This window comes from Mustela nigripes, chromosome 10 (genome assembly GCF_022355385.1).
Source record: "Mustela nigripes isolate SB6536 chromosome 10, MUSNIG.SB6536, whole genome shotgun sequence".
Classification (NCBI taxonomy): domain Eukaryota; kingdom Metazoa; phylum Chordata; class Mammalia; order Carnivora; family Mustelidae; genus Mustela; species Mustela nigripes.
Window position 1 is genome coordinate 12453688 of NC_081566.1, and position 19324 is coordinate 12473011.

At 37.2% G+C, this 19324-nt stretch overlaps 1 protein-coding gene across 7 annotated transcripts in view; it reads right to left on the reverse strand.

Annotated features, from left to right (window-relative positions):
- LPGAT1 (lysophosphatidylglycerol acyltransferase 1) overlaps window positions 1-19324 on the reverse strand; it is an 84827-nt gene that overhangs the window by 37855 nt on the left and 27648 nt on the right. For all 7 annotated transcript variants that reach the window (XM_059412615.1, XM_059412617.1, XM_059412614.1 and 4 more), the window contains exons 3-5: window positions 7971-8089; window positions 3413-3508; window positions 13-286 (exon numbers count right to left, since the gene is read on the reverse strand). In XM_059412615.1, the coding sequence (XP_059268598.1) occupies window positions 13-286; window positions 3413-3508; window positions 7971-8089 (489 nt within the window). The remainder of the gene's footprint in view (window positions 1-12; window positions 287-3412; window positions 3509-7970; window positions 8090-19324) is intronic.

Sequence of the window (19324 nt, forward strand, 5' to 3'; positions counted from 1 at the left end):
AAGCCATCATACCTAATTCTTTAGCATCTCCTCCTGCTGGACTTCCATTTTCCTGTCGTGCTACAAGCGCACTCAAGATAATGTTTGTTGCCCCAATCCTTGGCAGAGTGACATGTGTAAGAAATGGCAAGTTATTTTTTTTGGCAAACGCTTGACTTGTTTCTCGCCTCTTCCTGAGGAAGCCCCCTTCTGGAAACAAAACAATCCATTTTCGGTCTCTGCTCCTGTAATTCTTTTCTAGGTGCTTTTTGAGAAGCAGCAGCTGCTGGTCACGATGAGATTTTCCCTAAGAAGGCAGACACACATACAATAAGTATAGGCACATTTGAAATTAAAATGCCACAAAATTAAATAGAAATAACAGCTTTTAAAGTAAAATCCCATTCACAGATCAGAAGAACGATTTCCCCCCACTCACTTCCCCCTTTGACTGCAGCGGTAAAAAGAAGTGATTAGCGCTTACAGACAAGAGCAAGACAATTGCTCTAATTACCTCTGAGAGTTCACTCATTCATCAGCTCAGTGACTGTTTACTGAGAGCGTGTAACTTGGCAGGCACCGTCCTACACTGGAGACAGAGAAGTAAGAGACCCTCGTGGAGGTTACTCGAGTAGAAAAGATAGAAAACTAAAAAGTGAAAATTTGGATGGTGATGTGTTAGTAAGAACACGAGTAAGAGGATAGAGAAGGTCAGAGAGAACAGCCCCAAGGAGGTGAACTGGGAGCAATGAGCTGGTAATGCGAAGGAACCAGTCAAGTGGAGAAGAGAGGCAGAGTTCTCCAAGGGACAAGAACAAAAAGAAGAAAGGCCCGGAGATGGGAACAAGCGCTACGTATTCAAAGAGCAGTACCAAGGCCAGTGTGGCTGATTTGTGATGAGTGAGGGAGACAGTGGTAGAAGAGGAAATTGCAGAGAGACGTGGGGGACAGAGAGGAAGGACCTTGACCTTGGTAAGTAGTCTGGGATGAGAAGTCAGTGGGTGGTTCTGAACAAGGGAGGGTCATGATCTTATTTACATTTAAAAAAATCTGATGGCTCCAGTGACAGAAAGACTCCAGCAGATAAGCCGGCAGACTATTGCAGCAGTCCAGGCAAGGGGGTGTGATGAGATCTGACTATGGTGTATTGATGAGAAGTGGATACATTCAGGAAAGTCTGAAAGTAGAGCAAACAGGGCATTCTAATGGACAGGACCTTAGTGTGAAGGAGAGAGAAGAAAGAAGATGACTTGGAGACTGAAACAGGAATCCAGAAAAATTTGTAGGAAAGCCCCAAACCCACAAATATTACAAAGGTTCTTCCTTTCAGTAGAGTTGATTCATTAATAATTTTCCAGCCAACACAAATATAGAAGGCCCCGAAATAATCTGTATGCATTTAGTCTTTAAATTACTCCAGTGCAAAGCAAGTAAGACATTTATTTTACTGAATTGAACTGATCATGATTAAGCTTTATTTATTAAGTTCCCAAGACTGCATGTAAAACATTTTTATATTCTTGGAAATATCTAGTAGTAAAGTCCAAGAGACTTTCTTTAAAAATGGTAGTTTCTCTCTCTCCCCCAACAATGTTACAGATTTTTATTACTATCTTATTGGGCTCGGAAGGGGAGGAAGGGTTGCTCTTTAGAAACAAACTTGCAATATTTCTGGTAATTTTGAAATACAGTCTTTAAGTATGTAAAACTTTACATTGCAATAAAAAGGAAAATGTTTTGGAGTACATTATTTTCTACGCTTAGGAGTACTTTATTTTCTACGCTTATCTCCTCAAAGTACACCGATCACTTAGTACAACTTAGTGATGCCTCAGGGTCATCAAAGAGGGTCAACTGTTAAAACTGTGATAATTTTCTCATACTCTCCTGATGAAAACGGCTCTGCTTTTCCTTAGAAGGCTAAGCTTCAATGGCTGCTTCTACTTATTCCCCTCCTGTGATGCTCTAATGTATTATGCTAATTTCTTTGTTATGTTGTTCTAATCACTGTTCGTTCATTTTTGTCTCAAACTTGTAGCCAATCCCCATTCCCACTTCCTCCTGAGGTCCCCATGCAATGTCTTCCTGCTCAGAAGAATCAAGAGTGTTTCCTAGAAACTAGATCATGGGCACAGCATGTGGAAAAGAAAATGTTCTGTACGTAAGTATCTGGAGTAAAGTATATATGTTTTGTGACACCTACAGTCATCTCAGAAGTTTCTCTACACACTTCCAGCTTATTTCTGAACTTGTGGTCTCCGATGAGACTTAACCAAATTCAACAGTTATTCAGTAAGTACTTAAATGGGCAAGGCTGAAGCTGCTACATATATAAATACCAGATAAATGTGGCACTGCCATACGTAAAAACTCTTGCATATCATATTTCAGTTTTTGAGAAAATCAAGCCTGTGATATCAGTGGCATACCAGGGAAATACCGTAATGTAGTGCTGACTTGATAAGAGTGTGTGATTCTTTCTCTTACAGTAACTAAACTTGTCCCCAATGCCTGGGACCCATTCTCAATCTACATTCCTCTATCAAACTCATAATTATTTTTTCTCTAAAGGTTTTCTGAGTTCATAAAAATCTGATGGATTCACTTTTCCTACTATGAATCCCCCAAATATGTTCTTCTATCTGCCCACCTATCCACCTACCTGCCAGCAATTTAGGTACCTTCTCTATCATGCGATAGTGGCTTGTTAGCAAAAATAATGGTGAAAATATAGATGACGAGGGGGGCACCTGAGTGGCTCAGTGAGTTAAAGCCTCTGCCTTCAGCTCAGGTCATGATCTCAGGGTCCTGGGATCGAGCCCCACATCGGGCTCTCTGCTCAGCAGGGAGCCTGCTTCCCTCCCTCTCTCTGCCTGCTTCTCTGCCTACTTGTGATCTCTCTCTGTCAAATAAATAAATAAAATCTTAAAAAAAAAAAAAGAAAATATAGATGAATAATACACTCCAAGTGTATTACTTCATTTAAACCCCACCCTATGACAGCAGTGCCTCTTGTTGTGTTAGGGTATGGTGTTCTCTGTCTAATTGAGAGGTGGTTGACTCGGTACCCTAACAGTTGTCATCTGAAAAATGAGGAAACTTTGAAAGTTTAAACAAGTTGCCTTGTTCATATGGCTAAGAAGCAGAAGAGTTGAGAATGGGGCAACGGTTTGATAAACATTACTAAACATTGTACTGTTGAGATGTGAGAAGGAGGGTAGAGGTCAGAACATCTGCAATGTCACCATTTTACTGCTTGAGCATACTCAAATTCACATCAAAAGAAATGTTAAAGGGAACAAAGATTCAGGGGAAGAGCTCCCTGAGATACTAGAGCTTGCTCTATGTATTGTAACTGGTTTTGGCCTATGTTTACAATAAAGGATCAGCGTGATCGGGCTATCACTGTGAAAAAGGAAAACTCATTACTCACCTGTCTTATAAAGAAGTCTCCGTGAATTAGAGAAACAATTCCAAAGTTTGTGTACTTAAAAATATGATCCATCAACCACATCATTTGAGCAACAACCTAAAATATTTAAAAGCAAGAAATAATTACATGGTAAGTATTAGAAACCTGCTGTAGTCTAGCCAGGGCTTTAAGTTTTAAATATAGTCATCTAAGCGTCCTCTTAATTAACCTATATATTTTAAATCCAGTGTTTATTTCTATAATTAAAGCACAAAGTCTCCCTGAAAAATTACTGATCTTGAGTCCAAGTTTGAAATCTCAGGTCTCAGGTAATACATATTACTGTGTAACAAATAAAGCTGAATTGACTTCTTAAATCTGGACTTAATGATTACAGATTTGTTCTACCCTAAACAAAATCTCTGGTGATTCTTATATAACTTGTAAAATTATTTTGAAACAATAAAATGAAGTTATTGAATGAGGGCTCTAAATTTAATTAATAAAGCTTTATAAAATGTGACTTTACCTTAATGGCTAAAATATTAAAAATTATAAATTATAATCATATAAATGTAAAATTTTAAATTTTATAAAAGTTCAAAAATGTCCAAAATAAAAGAACATTCAAGTTTGCTTCATAGAATGATTTATATATACGATTATGTTAAGAAGATTTGTTAGTTTATGCAAGGCCGTATTCTTTACCAGCATAATAATATTCACAGTGCCTCGGTTCTTAAACACAGAAATAGTATCCCTTTTTGATAAGAGTCAGTACTCGTATTAAGAGCAAAAGACTTGGGACGCCTGGATGGCTCAGTCAGTTAGGCCGCTGCCTTCAGCTCAGGTCATGATCCCAGAGTCCTTGGATGGAGTCCCGCATTGGGCTCCTTGCTCTGCAGGGAGCCTCCTTCTCTCTCCGCCTCTGCCTGCTTGCGTGATCTCTCTCTCTCTCTCTCTGACAAATAAATAAATAAAATCTTTTTAAAAAAAAGAGCAAAAGACTTTATTTCAAACAAATTTCAAAATTAAATGTAAAGTGTAAACTGGGATCTAATTAATAAAGTGGGTAATTGTTCCTCCCTGCTGAGGAAATGGCATTCCTTGTTATAATCCTTAAATAAATGCATTAATAGCTACGGCCTCAATCAAAAGAATGCAACAGAGCTCCTTTGGTTTCTATGGGAATAACGTATGTAAACTTCATCTCGAAGCACCAAATTATATGAATTTACATATGAGGAAAAAAATGAGCACTGACATCGCTGGTGCTTTTGCAAAAACATGATAAAAGCTGACAAATAATATAACATTAATGCTTCTGCCTTAATTTTTCAGCATCACTAAATAGTTCAACTACACAACTCCTTCCCCCTGAGCTCTACTATGTTAAATCACTTTTTAAAAAATAAAGATATGTGCCCAGTGAAGAAGTGATTCCCCAAGGCAATTAATACAGAATAAAATGATTGCCATCATCTCGTTTTTTTCAGTCTTGTTTTGCTTTGTAATGATGACTACTCTGTTTAAGTAAATTGATATTTGAATTAAATGGAATTTGCTGAAAAGTGTCCCAAAGAACAAAATAAAAAGCAAGCTGTTTTAACCTATAAAATACTTGAGCTTTATACACAGTAGGAAGTTTAGCGACTATTTATTGATTTCTGGGTTTAAAATACCAACACTAAAGCCACGAGCTTTTATGTTTCACCTTACATTTACAGTGGATTTAACTCTTCAGTTAGAAGGGCCACCTAAAACAATTCATTTCAATAAGACAGCCAAGCTACCTTCTGAGATTTGTATGGGTAATTCTATCTTAGCTTATTTTAGGGGAAATGTTACAAGTCAAAAAATGTTTATTATATGTCTAATAAAGTTCTTTTGACAGAAATAAAAATTCTTAGTTTTATCATAATTTGTCATAAAAGGACATGACTGAATTCAGAGGTACTTATTTTTAAAAGGTACCAGCACATTTGGAAAATACAATTAATCCTTTGTTTCATATTCCTCAAAAGAGGGTCAGTAAACACCAGCTGTCTGAAGCAACCCTGAGCATTTCATAGATCTGTCACTCGGAGCTCTGTTAGGTAATTCCAAGAAACAGAATTGGCCCACATCAATTATTCTTTATCTGGAAGCATGGATTTTCTACATATCAAAACATCTAGAGACGATTACATGAAGGATTATGTTCTTTATATCCTTCGGAAAGTATAGTTAAGTCAATGGTTCTCCTGTTCAGAAATCTGTAAGGACAATTTGGGTTGTCATGACGACTAGGGAGGGCTACCAGCATTTAGTGGATAGCAGACAGGTATGGAAAACAGCCAGCAATGCCCCGGACAGTTCGGGACAAGAGTGCTGTCCTCCCAACGGGCCAACGGACCCCCACTAACAGGAAAGGCTCCTACAGGAAGTCTCCTGAATTCCAAAAGCTATGTTACACTCACATAGCCATTAAACTGGTATTTTTTTAATTGACCCACAATTTAGCATTAGCCTTCTTTCTTTGAATGTACCCACAGAGTATGTAGTAAGTCAAGTGAACATTTTTACTGGTAAATATAAATTAATATTGCCCTATACATATTAGGCAGGAGGGAGAGATTATGGTGCTTCCAGCTTTATATTTCTCAATTATTCTTTTATGAAAGGAGATTTAAAAAATTCTTCAAGATTCCAAGTTACTCACTAATAACAGATTATAAGAAGTGTTTAGTATAACTTATCTGAAAATAAAAACAAAATTACTCTGAACTGAAAAATTAACCTAAGTCAAACTAACAGAAATCTTTTTACAAAAGCAAACAAACAAGACAAATTTTCTTTTATCCACATAATTGGTGAATTTCAGATTACCTAATATTCTAGTTAATATAGTTATCATCCATGCCAAACTTGGGTGAGAATGATTAAGCTGGACATATTTATACTGACCACTGTAATCATTCTTTGAAATTCAAAAACCAATTAAGGACACTATAAACCTTCAGAAATTTCACTATGAATGTAATACTGTATCATTAAGAATAAAAATGTTAATTGGGGATTCTCTTTGATGAAAACCAAATAAACTAGTCTTTACAAAATTTTAACATCACAAGTAATAAATTTTTTTTAAAGATTTTTATTTATTTATTTGACAGAGATTACAAGTCAGCAGAGAGGCAGGCAGAGAGAGAGAGAGAGGAGGAAGCAGGCTCCCCGCTGAGCAGAGAGCCTGATGCGGGGCTTGATCCTAGGACCCTGGGTCCTAGGCAGTGAGCCGAAGACAGTGGCTTTAACCCACTGAGCCACCCAGGTGCCCTGCACGTAATGAATATTAATATAAGAGCAAATATATTTATACAGTGATATCCTTTTAACAATTCAATATTCTGAATATAAGAAAGGACAGAATTTATTCCACATTCCAGCAAGATTATGACTCTGCTTTTCAGACGGACATGAAAAACAGATTTTACAATAATCAAACATTTTCCTTTACTCTTACCTCATTTTCTGACCCCACACCAGGACCTACTGAATCAAAATCTCTAGGACGTAAATATATCAGTCTTAGTCTTGCCTTGGTGTTCTGGCCGAGACTGTTTCACTAAAGAAGGCCTTCTTGCTTCACAACTCTAACCAGGCCAAGTTTATGTCCTCTCTCCTCTACAAAGTTTTCAATACCTGTCATACATGGGGAGCTCATCCTCCACTAAACACCTTTCACTTTGCAATTAAGTATCGTTCACTATACTTTACCTCCCCCTACACTGGACTATTGGCTCCTTTTAGAGGACAAAGTCTTAAAGGACTGATGTTCAATCCTTATAGTTACTGACCATGAGTATGAAGCACTTAATAAACATCTATTGGTTTCATTGCTATTAGGATAAATATGAATTCCACTAATTTATACACTTTCTACTTATTTAGTTTTCTATGAATACAACCTCTTTATCTTCTAAGCTGATAATTCTTTTAATGCTAAAGACTGAATTTATTTTAAACCCACCCCTTTGATAGATGTATTTAGTGATCAACAAAAGTCATGTGAAACCAACGGTTCATACATAGCCTAACAACACCTAACAAAACTGGCCTGGTATCTTTCCTTTCAATTTGCTTGGTAAAGGAAATCCAAAATGTTTACCTATTTTTCTTCTGGATAAAGATCAGCTAATTCACTGACCAACTAGACTCTTCTATCTTAAACAATACTGCTTTTTGTGCCTGTATTTTTCAAACCAGTGACCCACTATTTCACCTCAAGACAGCTCCCAATCTGAACATCTTAACTCTGTTTTACCTCAGTTACTTTTTCAAAAGCATCTCTCTGGAGATAGCATTCACATTATCTTCCAGTTACTTTTTTGAAAGACCACATTCCTGTCCTGGAGCTGGAATTAGAATTATATACATACATCTTTTTTCTTTTCATTTTTCTCCATTTTTTCTTTAAATTTTCTCAATTTTGGAAAAGCATAGATATTCAAATTTACGTTCCAAACAATAGTAAGATACTCAAACAGATTCTGTATCAACCTCCCCCTCCTGCGTCTATGCCTGCCTTCAGGGTGCTTACCAGGCCTTTGTCCTGGAGGCACATCATCAGAGTGCAAACATCCCCTGTTGCCTGATGATTCACCAACATCACTGCTTCATCTTGTGAAACGGCTTTAATATCGTCCCCCCATTCCATCACTGGAAGAACAACAAAGCTGTCACTTTAAAGATTTTTACATTACTAGAAACCTTATATTAGCCAAACTGGTACATATCAATGATGAGAATCACTTACCTAAAACTTTGAACTAAGTTTACTTCCTGTAAATATGAGGCCGTTGATATAATATTGTATAAGGCCCCCAAACATCCATTAAAATGTAAAAATGCTCATCCTTTGATCTGGAAGTTTTATTTCTTAGAAATTAACCCGCAGAAACATTTGTCCCAATAGGCAAAGACAGATGTATAAAGGATGTTTACTGGAACTTAAATGTTCACCAACAGGAGAGTTAATAAGAAAGTTATGATATCATGGAAGAGTATGAATCCACTGAAAGAATAGAGGGTATCTCTATACACTAACCCAAAAAGGACTTCTTATCAAGAAAATAAAGCAAATCACAAAACAATATATATAGCCTGATTCCACCTTTTTAATGAAGGAATAAACTTTATTATTTAATACAGTAAAAAAAAAGTCTAGGGGAATGAATTCTAAACTACTGATATTGATCACAATTAGAACAAGCTTTCCAGAGCCCCTCAAATTCTACTTTATAATAAAATGGGAAAACATTCCAAATATATGCAAGTATTTTCATTTTCAAATAAGGAAACTAATGAAGATGTTACACTTATTAAGAACCTCCAGACAAAAAGTCATCGTACCAGAACCTATTATGTACACTCTAAGGAAAACACTGGTATCTCCATGTAGTTATATCTCATTTAACAGTAAATGCACTTCACAGAAAAAAGATAACTGAGCAGCAGTTTTGAGCATCAGGATTCTACAAGTCAAAGCATCGAGGGTTCCTCAAACGTCTGACATGAATTATGAGAGGCTGATTGTACGTTAATGTTCACTCCTCTCACACACAGCTAAAGGGAAAAAAGCCATCCCACCTGCCTGTAATAGTTCTGGATGCAAGAGGCATGGGGAGTTTGTGGAGCTCCCCTGCTCTGCCTCCCCCAGCCTCCGTCCTTTTCCAGCCATCCTTCACTGTCACCCCAACACAACAGAGCTCCTCATAAGAGTTCATATGAGAAAAGGGGTCTGCTAATTGCTTCTTTCTGTTAAAACCCATTTAAGCAAGGCATCCATTCATTGATTTTAAAGACTTTAAAATTTGTATTAAGGAAATTTTCAGCAGGGCTAAACACAGTATTAAGTTGTGGGACCTCTTTGGAAAGTGAGGTATTCTAATCATTACCAACACTCAAATGTTATTACCAATGCTCAAATAGCTTACATAGTATAGGAAATTTTTTATTTTAGTTTCTTTTAAATGAATGTAGCATAAAAGTACACTAAAGGGATGTCAAATAATCCTTGAGGAATAGAGGCAGAACCATGGGAGAGAACCCAGCCCGGCCCCTTGAAAAATGCAGCAGCACCAACTTTCCTTCCAGTGGCCTTTCCTTCCCCAAGCTCCAATTCAGCTCAGCTGACAAGTTAACTACTGAAACATATTTAAACAGCTGCTGTATCATACATTGCTGTGGGGAGTATGAATTGGTACAACAGTTTGGGAAGTCAATTTGGCAATATATATCAAAACTGAGAAATGCAGAAATCTTTTTATCCAGAAATTCTACTTCTAGGAATTCAACTTACAGATACACTTATTTATGCGCAGACTGACACATATGCAAAACTGGTTACTGTAGCCTTATTTGTGAGAGCAAAGAGGAAGGGGTGCCTAGGTGGTGCAGCTGGTTAAGCAACTGACTCCTGGTTCTGGCTCAGATCGTGATCTCATGAGCCCCACGTCAGGCTCTACACCCAGCTTGGAGTTTGCTTAAGATTCTCTGTCCGTTGCATTCTGCCCTTCCCTCCCTCTCATGCTCTCTCTCCAAAATAAATAAATAAATAAATATTTTTTTAAAAAGGAAAACAACTCAAAAGGAAGACTAGCTCAAATTCATAGAAACTGAAAACCAATGGTGGTTTCTAGGAGGGGGACTATTCAATTTGTAGAGCGTTTCAGTTTTGCAAGATGAAAAAGTTCTGGAGATTGGTTATATAATAATGAGAATGTACTTAATGCTGAACCATACACTTAAAAATGGTTAAGAGGAGGGACACCTGGGTGGCTTGGTCACTTGACCGATTGACTTTGGTTTCAGCTCACGTCATAATCTCATGGGATGTGGGAACAAGCCCCCCAACCCCTGTGGGTCTCTAGGCTGCTGTGGAGTCTGCTCAAGATTCTCTCTCTCCTTCTTCCTTTGCCCCTGCCCCTGCTCATGTGTGCTCTCTCACTCTCAAATCAATTTTTAAAAAATCTTTAAAAAAATGGTTAAGATGATAAATTTTGTGTTATGTATATTTCACCACAATTAAAATTTAAAAAGAAGACTAATTAAAGTATATCTATGTAAAGGAATACTATGTAATCATATAATTTATATACTAACATGGAACAATATGCTATAAGTAACAAGAGCAAAATTCACAACACTGTACCAATTGGGCTTTTAAAAGGATGGGGTAGGGGCACCTGGGTGACTCAGCAGGTTAAGCATCCAACCCTTGATTTCCGCTCAGATCAATATCTCAGGGTCATGAGAGCTTGATTTTGGCTCAGAGCAAGATCTCAGGGTCATGAAATCAAGACCCACTTCAGGCTTGTGCTGGGCGCTAGGTGTGGAGCCTGCTTAAGATTCTCTCCCTCTGAGGGTGCCTGGGTGGCCAAGTTGATTAAGCAGCTGCCTTTGGTTCAGGTCATGATCCCAGGGTCCTGAGATTGAGCCATGAGTTGAGATTCCCTGCTCAGCATGGAGTCTGCTTCTCCCTACACCCCTTCCCTCATGCATGCTCTCTCTCTCTAATAAATAAAATCTAAAAAAAAAAAATTCTCTCCCTTCCTCTCCCTCTGACACCCTGCTCACACCACCTGCTCACCAACCTGGCCTCAAAAAATGAAATATAATAAAGTAAAAAGAATGGAGGGAGATATATTTCTCAACAGAAGTTCCCCCATCATGCTTCTGTTGATAATCCATACATGCAGACACACACTATTCTTTTATTAATTCATTCCTCATTCAATAAGTCAGCTCCAGGCACTACTAGGTGTTGTGGATATAAAATGAAAAAGTCAGTTGCATTTCTATACAATAAAAATGAGAAAGAAGAAAGAAAAATTAAGGAGTCAATTCCATTTACAACTGCACCAAAAACTATATGATACCTAGGAATAAACCTAACCAAAGAGGCAAAGAATCTGTACTCAGAAAACTATAAAGTACTCATGAAGGAAATTGAGGAAGACAAAGAGAAATGGGAAAATATTCCATGTTCCTGGACTGCAAGAACAAATATTAAAATATCTGTGCTACCGAGAGCAATCTACACATTCAGTGCAATCCCTATCAAAATACCATCAATTTTTTTTTCCCACAGAGCTGGAACAAATAACCCTAAAATTTGTATGGAACCAGAAAAGACCCCAACAGCCAGAGGAATGTTTAAAAAAGAAAACCGAAGCTGGTGGCATCACGATTCCAGAGTTCAAGCTCTATTACAAAGCTGTAATCAACAAGACAGTATGGTACTGGCACAAAAACAGACATGTAGCTCAAATGGAACAGAATAGAGAACCAGAAACAGACCTTCAACTCTATGGTCAACTAATCTTCGACAAAGCAGGAAAGAATGTCCAATGGAAAAAACACAGTCTCTTCAACAAATGGTGTTGGGAAAATTGGACAGCAGAAGAATGAAACTGGACCATTTCCTTATACCACACACAAAAATAGACTCAGAATGGACGAAAGACCTAAATGTGAGATAGGAATCCATCAAAATCCTCAAAGAGAACAGAGGCAGCAACCTCTGTGACTTCAGCCACAGCAACTTCTTCCTAGACCTATCTCCAAAGGCCAGGGAAACAAGGGCAAAAGTGAACTAGTGGGGCTTTATCAAGATAAAAAGCTTTTGCACAGCAAAGGAAACAGTCAATAAAACCAAAAGACAATCCACAGAATGGGAGAAGATATTTGCAAATGTCTTATCAGATAAAGGGCTAGTACCCAAAAATCTACAAAGAACTTAACAAACTCAACACCCAGGAACAAATAATCCAATCAAGAAATGGGCAGAAGATGGGGCGCCTGGGTGGCTCAGTGGGTTAAGAAATGGGCAGAAGACATGGGCAGACATGCCTCCAAAGAAGACATATCAATGGCCAATAGACACATAAAAATATGCTTACCACCACTCCGCATCAGGGAAATACAAATCAAAACTACAATGAGACACTACCTCACACCAGTCAGAAGAGCTAACATTAACAAGTCAGGAAACAACAGATGTTGGCGAGGATGCAGAGAAAGGGGAACCCTCCAACACTGTTGGTGGGAATGCTAGCTGGTGCAGCCACTCTGGAAAATAGCATGGAGGTTCCTCAAGAAGTTAAAAATAGAGCTACCCTACGACCCAGCAACTGCACTACTGGGTATTTACCCCAAAGACGCAGATGTAGAGATCCAAAGGGCACCTGAACCCCAATGTTTATAGCAGCAATGTCCACAATAGCCAAACTACGGAAAGAGCCCAGATGTCCACAGACAAATGAATGGATAAAGAAAATGTGGTATATATATATATAATGGAATATTACTCAGCCACCACAACAAATGAAATCTTGCAATTTGCAACAACATGGATGGAACTAGAGGTATTATGCTAAGCAAAATAAATTAATCAGAGAAAGACAATTATCATAGGATCTCACTCATATGTAGAATTTAAGAAACAAACAAAGGAGGATAGGAGAAGAGAGGAAAAAATAAAATAACACGAAATCAGAGAGGGAGACAAACCGTAAGAGACTCTTAATCATAGGAAACTAAGGGTTGTTGGGGGGATAGCATAACTGGGAGATGGACACTAAGGAGGGCACATAATGTAATGACCACAGGGTGTTATACAAGACTGATGAATCACTGATCTCTACTTCTGAAACTAATACTATATGTTAATTAACTTAATTTTAATTTTAAAAAAGGGAAATAAAGGCAAACAATAAAATATAATAAAAAGAACAAAAATATTATTCTAATAGTAGTTAAAACATTTGAGAGAAGTCTAGCTTGGTTCTATAAACACTGAGCTACTAAGAGTAATGTGGAAAGTCTCTGGCTCCATATCTATATAAACAGAGGTTTCATAACCAAATATTCCTTTAATGTAAAGTCTGCCACATGAATGGAAAATGCTAGATACCTAGGCCTATGCAGTGGGAAAGCATGTAAGTGTATTTAACTGCAAATAAGTTGTTGTTGTTGTTTTACATAAAACATATCCTACCTGTTTGCTTTACATAAAGTAGATAAATCTAGTGTGTTAGCTTCAGTCTCTTAAATTGAATTTAGAACCCTTTGATGTGGCTTAAATAGCTTCCTCCCCGCCTCCCCAAATTTACATCCATCTAAAATCTGTAAATGGGACCTTATTTGAAAACAGGGTCTCTGCAGAGATAATCAATATAAGATGAGCTCTTACTGGATTAGGGTGAGCCCTACATCTAAGTCCAATATCACAGGTGTCCTTTAGGAAGAGGGAAATGTGAACTTTTGAGATACACAGGGAGAATGCCATGGGAGAACAGAACAGGGGGCTGGAGTGACAGATCTACAAGCCAAGGCCCGAGGACAACCACCAGAAACAGCCAGAGGCAAGGAAGGATCCTCCCCTAGAGCTTTCAGAGAGAGCATGGATGGCCACCACCACACCTTGATTTTAGATTTCAAACCTCCAGAACTATGAGAGAACAAACTTCTCTTATTTAAAGGCACCCTGTTTGTGGTACTCTGTTATATCAGAGCAGCCCCCTGAAACACATATACTGTACCCACCCCAACTTTCCCCATCCCTTTTCTCTCTTTCCTGTTCTATTCCCCCCCAAATTATAGGTTTTTTTTCTGATAGAATATAGTAAAAGAATGGTACTGTACTTTAAACATCTAGAATATTTTAATAGACATCCAATATTATATATTATAAATGGCCCTTAATGTTCATTTCTCTAATCCTTTCAGGGTACAATCATTAAGAGTTATCCAATACTCTTATCTCTCAGCCATAACTTCACCAAAATTTATTTTCAAACTAAGTGTCAATTTACTAAGACTCACATAGCATACTGAATCAAACAAGTGAAGGTAGCTCAATCAAATTTTTATTAAAAAATTATCCTGATGTTGTAATAAAGTCATGCTGAATTTTGTAAAATCTCAATTTTATTCAATAAATTTAGTTTCCAATATTTGTGCTATTCTTTTATCATATATATGATATATATCTCATATATATATATATATCTTATCATTACATTCTTCAAAGATCACTGTTAGAAAGTCACATGACCAACAAAACCAAGATAAAAATGCTTATAGAGAAAAAGCATTTATCTTATGTATGAAGTAGCTATGTTCCTCAGTTTATACCTTGCTTTTCCAGAACCTCTATGTATAATAATGGAGCCAGTATCTTAACCAAGGAATAGAATTATTTGCATGTTAAAGAACAGAAGCTCTGGATGCCTGCCAGTTCTTACACTGTACTGGATTGGAAGAACAAAAATATTTTAACACGCTGTTCTATGAAATGAGTTTTCAAAAAAGAACTAGGTCAGGTCCACTATTTCCAAAGAGAATGAAGGACAGCTGAATAAAATCTGGAAGAAAACCTCTAGTTGTAACTGAATTTTTAAAATTCTTTTTAAAAACTAAAGCCAAAGAGTCTCTCTCTCTCTCTCTCTCTCTCACACACACACACACACACACACACATTCTCTCTCTTTCTTTCTAACATATCGTCAATATCATCAATAAATCTCCCCCAAATGTTATATACTAGTATTGATCAAGATAGTTCACAGCTCAAAGAGAAAATAAAAACAATATGAATCCATCTGAAATTCCTTAAAAACAGTGATGCTAAGGCCATTATACTGATTTACAAAACAGAATTAATGTGAGGAAGGAAGGCTGCTTAATATATAACCATAAGAGCTCACCTTACTAAGTTTAAAAAAAAATTATGCCTGAAAATTCATGCCACAAACTGTTTTACCATTCAGTGCTTCATTTTTCTTATTTATGAAATATTGATATTATTAATGCTACTCAAATATAAAGTGAAAATGAATGTTATATAATTGATAGAATCACAGAAGTTCTGGGTAACTGGATTACATGACAGCTGAAGTCACTTTTGGAATCACTATTAGGCAAAAGAGTCATTATTTCTACTGTGTCATGTAAGGCAGGTATTCTAAGATGAATAATCAGGATTAAAGAGTAACCCCTCCCACCAGAAAGAGGTGAAAGAATTTCACATACCTCAAGAACTATGGCTATTCATAGCCTACACTGGAGGCAGACTGGGTTCATCCAAAGTTAGGGGACAACAGAGCAAATGAGGCAAGTCAGAAAGGAACTGAGGGTATGTACTAAAGATGGCTGTGAGAAAGCAGGTACTGATTAATGGAGGGGACACTGGCTGGTGAGGAAGAACCCGCAACATGGAGATTAACTAAAAGAAATGAGAGAGAGGGCTCCTCTAGTAGAGATACTCAATCCATAACCGACTTCCACTCTTACCCATCCTATTCAAGCTCCCAGAAGCAGGGACCAGATATTTAGGAAAAGCTTCCTATACCACTTCCAGGCATTTATCTGAAGAAAAGAAAAATACTAACTGGAAAAGATATGTGCACCTCCATGTTCACTGCAGCAGTACTGACATCAGCCAAGATAGGGAAACAACCTGTGGTCATCAATGAATGAATGGATAAAGAAAACATACACACACACATACACATACACATAGAGGAATATTATTCAGCCATAAAAAAGAGGGAAGTCTTGCCATTTGTAACAACATAGACAGACCTTGAGGTGTTTATGCTAAGTAAAAATATGTCAGAGAAAGACAAATACTGTATGATCTTTTTTTAAAAAAGGGTTTATTTACTTATTTCAGAGAGAGAGAGAGAGTATGAGAGGGGAGAGGGTCAGAGGTAGAAGCAGACTCCCTACTGAGTAGGTAGCCCAATGCAGGACTCAATCCTGGGACTCCAGGATCATGACCTGAGCTGAAGTTAGTTGCTTAACCAACTGAGCCACCCAGACGCCCTGTATGATCTTTTTTTTTTTTTTTAAAGATTTTATTTATTTATTTGACAGACAGAGGTCATAAGTAGGCAGAGAGGCAGACAGAGAGAGAGGGGGAAGCAGGCTTCCTGCTGAGCAGAGAGAGCAGAGAGCAGAGAGATCGAGGGGGCTCGATCCCAGGACCCTGAGACCATGAGCCGAGCCGAAGGCAGAGGCTTAACCCACTGAGCCGCCCAGGTGCCCCTGATCTTTTTTTAATGTGGTATCTTTTTTAAAAGCAAGTAAACACCCAGGTCACAGACACAGAAAGCAGACTGGTGGTTGCCAAAGGGTTGTGGGAGTGGGGAGAGGGAATGGGTGAACTGTTTTTGTTTTTTAGTTTAAATAAACTGTTAATTTTTTTTTTTTTAAGCACAGACATGTGTTATTACCAAATACCCCAAAAAAGCCCTTAATGTGAAAGACAGAAACAGGAAAATAAAGGACCTGGAGGGAACAAACACATGAAAAAGAAAACTTCGAAAGAGATCAGCATTAATACACTGATGTAAGAGATGATGATGATGATGGTGATATAACCCTGGGATAATAACAAGATGCTTTAAAAAAAAAAAAAAAGGAACATTTAGGGAAGAAAAAGGACTGTTGCAAATCATTATGTTAGCAAAAATAAAAATCTTAATAGAAAGATTGAGAGATAAAGTTGGGGAAATCTGGAAAGTACATAAAAAGATAAAGGAGAGAAAAGATTTGAATGTGAGGGGGCCATTCCACAAAGTCTAACATTCAAATAATAGAAATTCCGGGAAAAAAGAACAAAGGAAAAGAAATCAAATAATTAACATCTAAAGATATCAAATTTCCAGACTGACAGGAAACATCCAGCAACCAGTGGAGAGTGGATGAAAATACCCACACCAAGGCATACATACTCAAAGTTTCAGAACAATGCAGCCAAAGGGAAGATGCTACAAATGTTCAGGAAGAAAAAAATGGGAAACAAAGGTGAGGAATCAGATTGGCTTGGGAAACAGCTACAGAAGGTTAAAGGATAGCACAGTTAAACAGTTTCAAAATCCTGAAGAGGAACTATTTCCAACCTGGAATTCTCTAACCACACTATCCATCATATATTTTCAGGTGTGCAACATCTCAAAAAACAAACCTCTTGTTTGCAGGAAGCTGGGCATGTACTTGCCAAATAAGGGGATAAACCAAGAAAGAGAAAACTATGATGTAAGAAACTGGGAATGCAAATCCGGAGACAGGCAAAAGGCATTCTCAGATGACTGGAAAGGGAGGTCCCAGGATGTTAGTTGCATTCTAGACTTACTGGGTAGTCAGTCCAAATTGGAGTAAGTTAGGGGTTTCCCAGAGAGACTGCCCAAAAAGATGAAACTGACAGCATCTGAATGACTTGAGAACTCTAAAACTGACAAGAAGTTTGGAGTTGAATTAGTGATCATTTCATAGAAAAGTAAGTAAAGAAGGGGCGCCTGAGTGGCTCAGTCTTCAAGCATCTGTCTTCTGTTCAGGTCATGATCCCAGGGTCCTGGAATCGAGCCCTACTTTGGGCTCCCTGCTTGGTGGGAAGCCTGCTTCTCCCTCTCCCACTTCCCCTGCTTGTGTTCCCTCTCTCACTGTCTCTCTCTCTCTCTCTCTGTCAAATAAATAAATAAAATATTTTTTAAAAAAAGAAAAGTAAGCAAAGGAAAAATAGAACAAAGAACAAAAATTACTAATTCTAAGGGAAACATCGTGTAGGAAAGTGAAAGTATACACAGTTTTAGTATACGGCTCAGTAGTAAACAGATTACATATTCATAATTAAAGAACATCTCTGAATATTAATATCATAAAAATTAAAATAAAATTCAAATACAACCTAGAAAAATTACCTTTTAAGGTATTACTTAAAAACATGATGAAGAAGTAATTCTAGTGAATTAAAATAATACTAAACAACACATAGAAGAAAGTCACCCAAAATTCCACTGTCCAGAGATAAGAAGACACTATTAAAAATTTTGTAGTATATTTTCCAATGATTTTTCTATGTGTATAAATGTATATAAATTTAATATAAATATGAATATAAATATAAAAGCAAAAAAGGAATGATACTTAACATTATGTTATACCATTTGAAATTTAATATATCATATAAAATTGCTATCATCAAATATGCTTCCACCTTATTTTTAATGCTATATAATAATTTATTACATGTAAGTCCTATAGCTTAGTTAAATCCCTGATGCTGGGTACTGCTATTTATTATAGAAAGTGCTAGATAAATAAGCATACAGAGCAAAGAGCTATGGGGTTTCTGATCTAAAAACTATGGTAACTTTTTTAAAACAAAGAGTAAAAATGCTTCTATTTACAAATGTTAAGTTACCAAAACAAGTAAGTTAAAGCACAAAAATGTATTTTAGCAAGTAATAGAACTGCTGTATATCTTGATTGTGATGCTGGTTATATAACTGCATATGTCAAAAACTCACAGGCTATAAACTATTAGAGGTAAATTTTACTGTTGCAAATTACACCATGATAAAACTGACTGAAAAACACATGCAGAGATTTTGAAGACATGACTTTTTAATATGTTCTTTGAATCAGTGAATAAACTCACTGAAATCTAAAACCTTTGATGGATGTAAGTAAGTTCCAAATGGGTAACAGAGTTCCAAAGAATCAAAACAGCAGAAACCAATGAAATCGATAAAATAGAAAACAGAGAAAGATAATCAATGAAACCAAAAGAAGCTCTTTAAGAAAGTCAATATAGGGGCGCCTGGGTGGCTCAGTGGGTTAAAGCCTCTGTCTTCCGGCTCAGGTCATGATCCCAGGGTCCTGGGATCGAGCCCCACATCAGGCTCTCTGCTCAGTGGAGAGCCTGCTTCCTCCCTCCCCTGCCTGTCTCTCTGCCTACTTGTGATCTCTGCCTGTCAAATAAATAAATAAAAATCTTAAAAAAAAAAAGTCAATATAATTTATAAACCTCTAGCAAAACTAACCAAAAAAAAAACAAACAAAAAACCCACCCAAAATTATCAATGTCACGAATGAAAGAAAGGA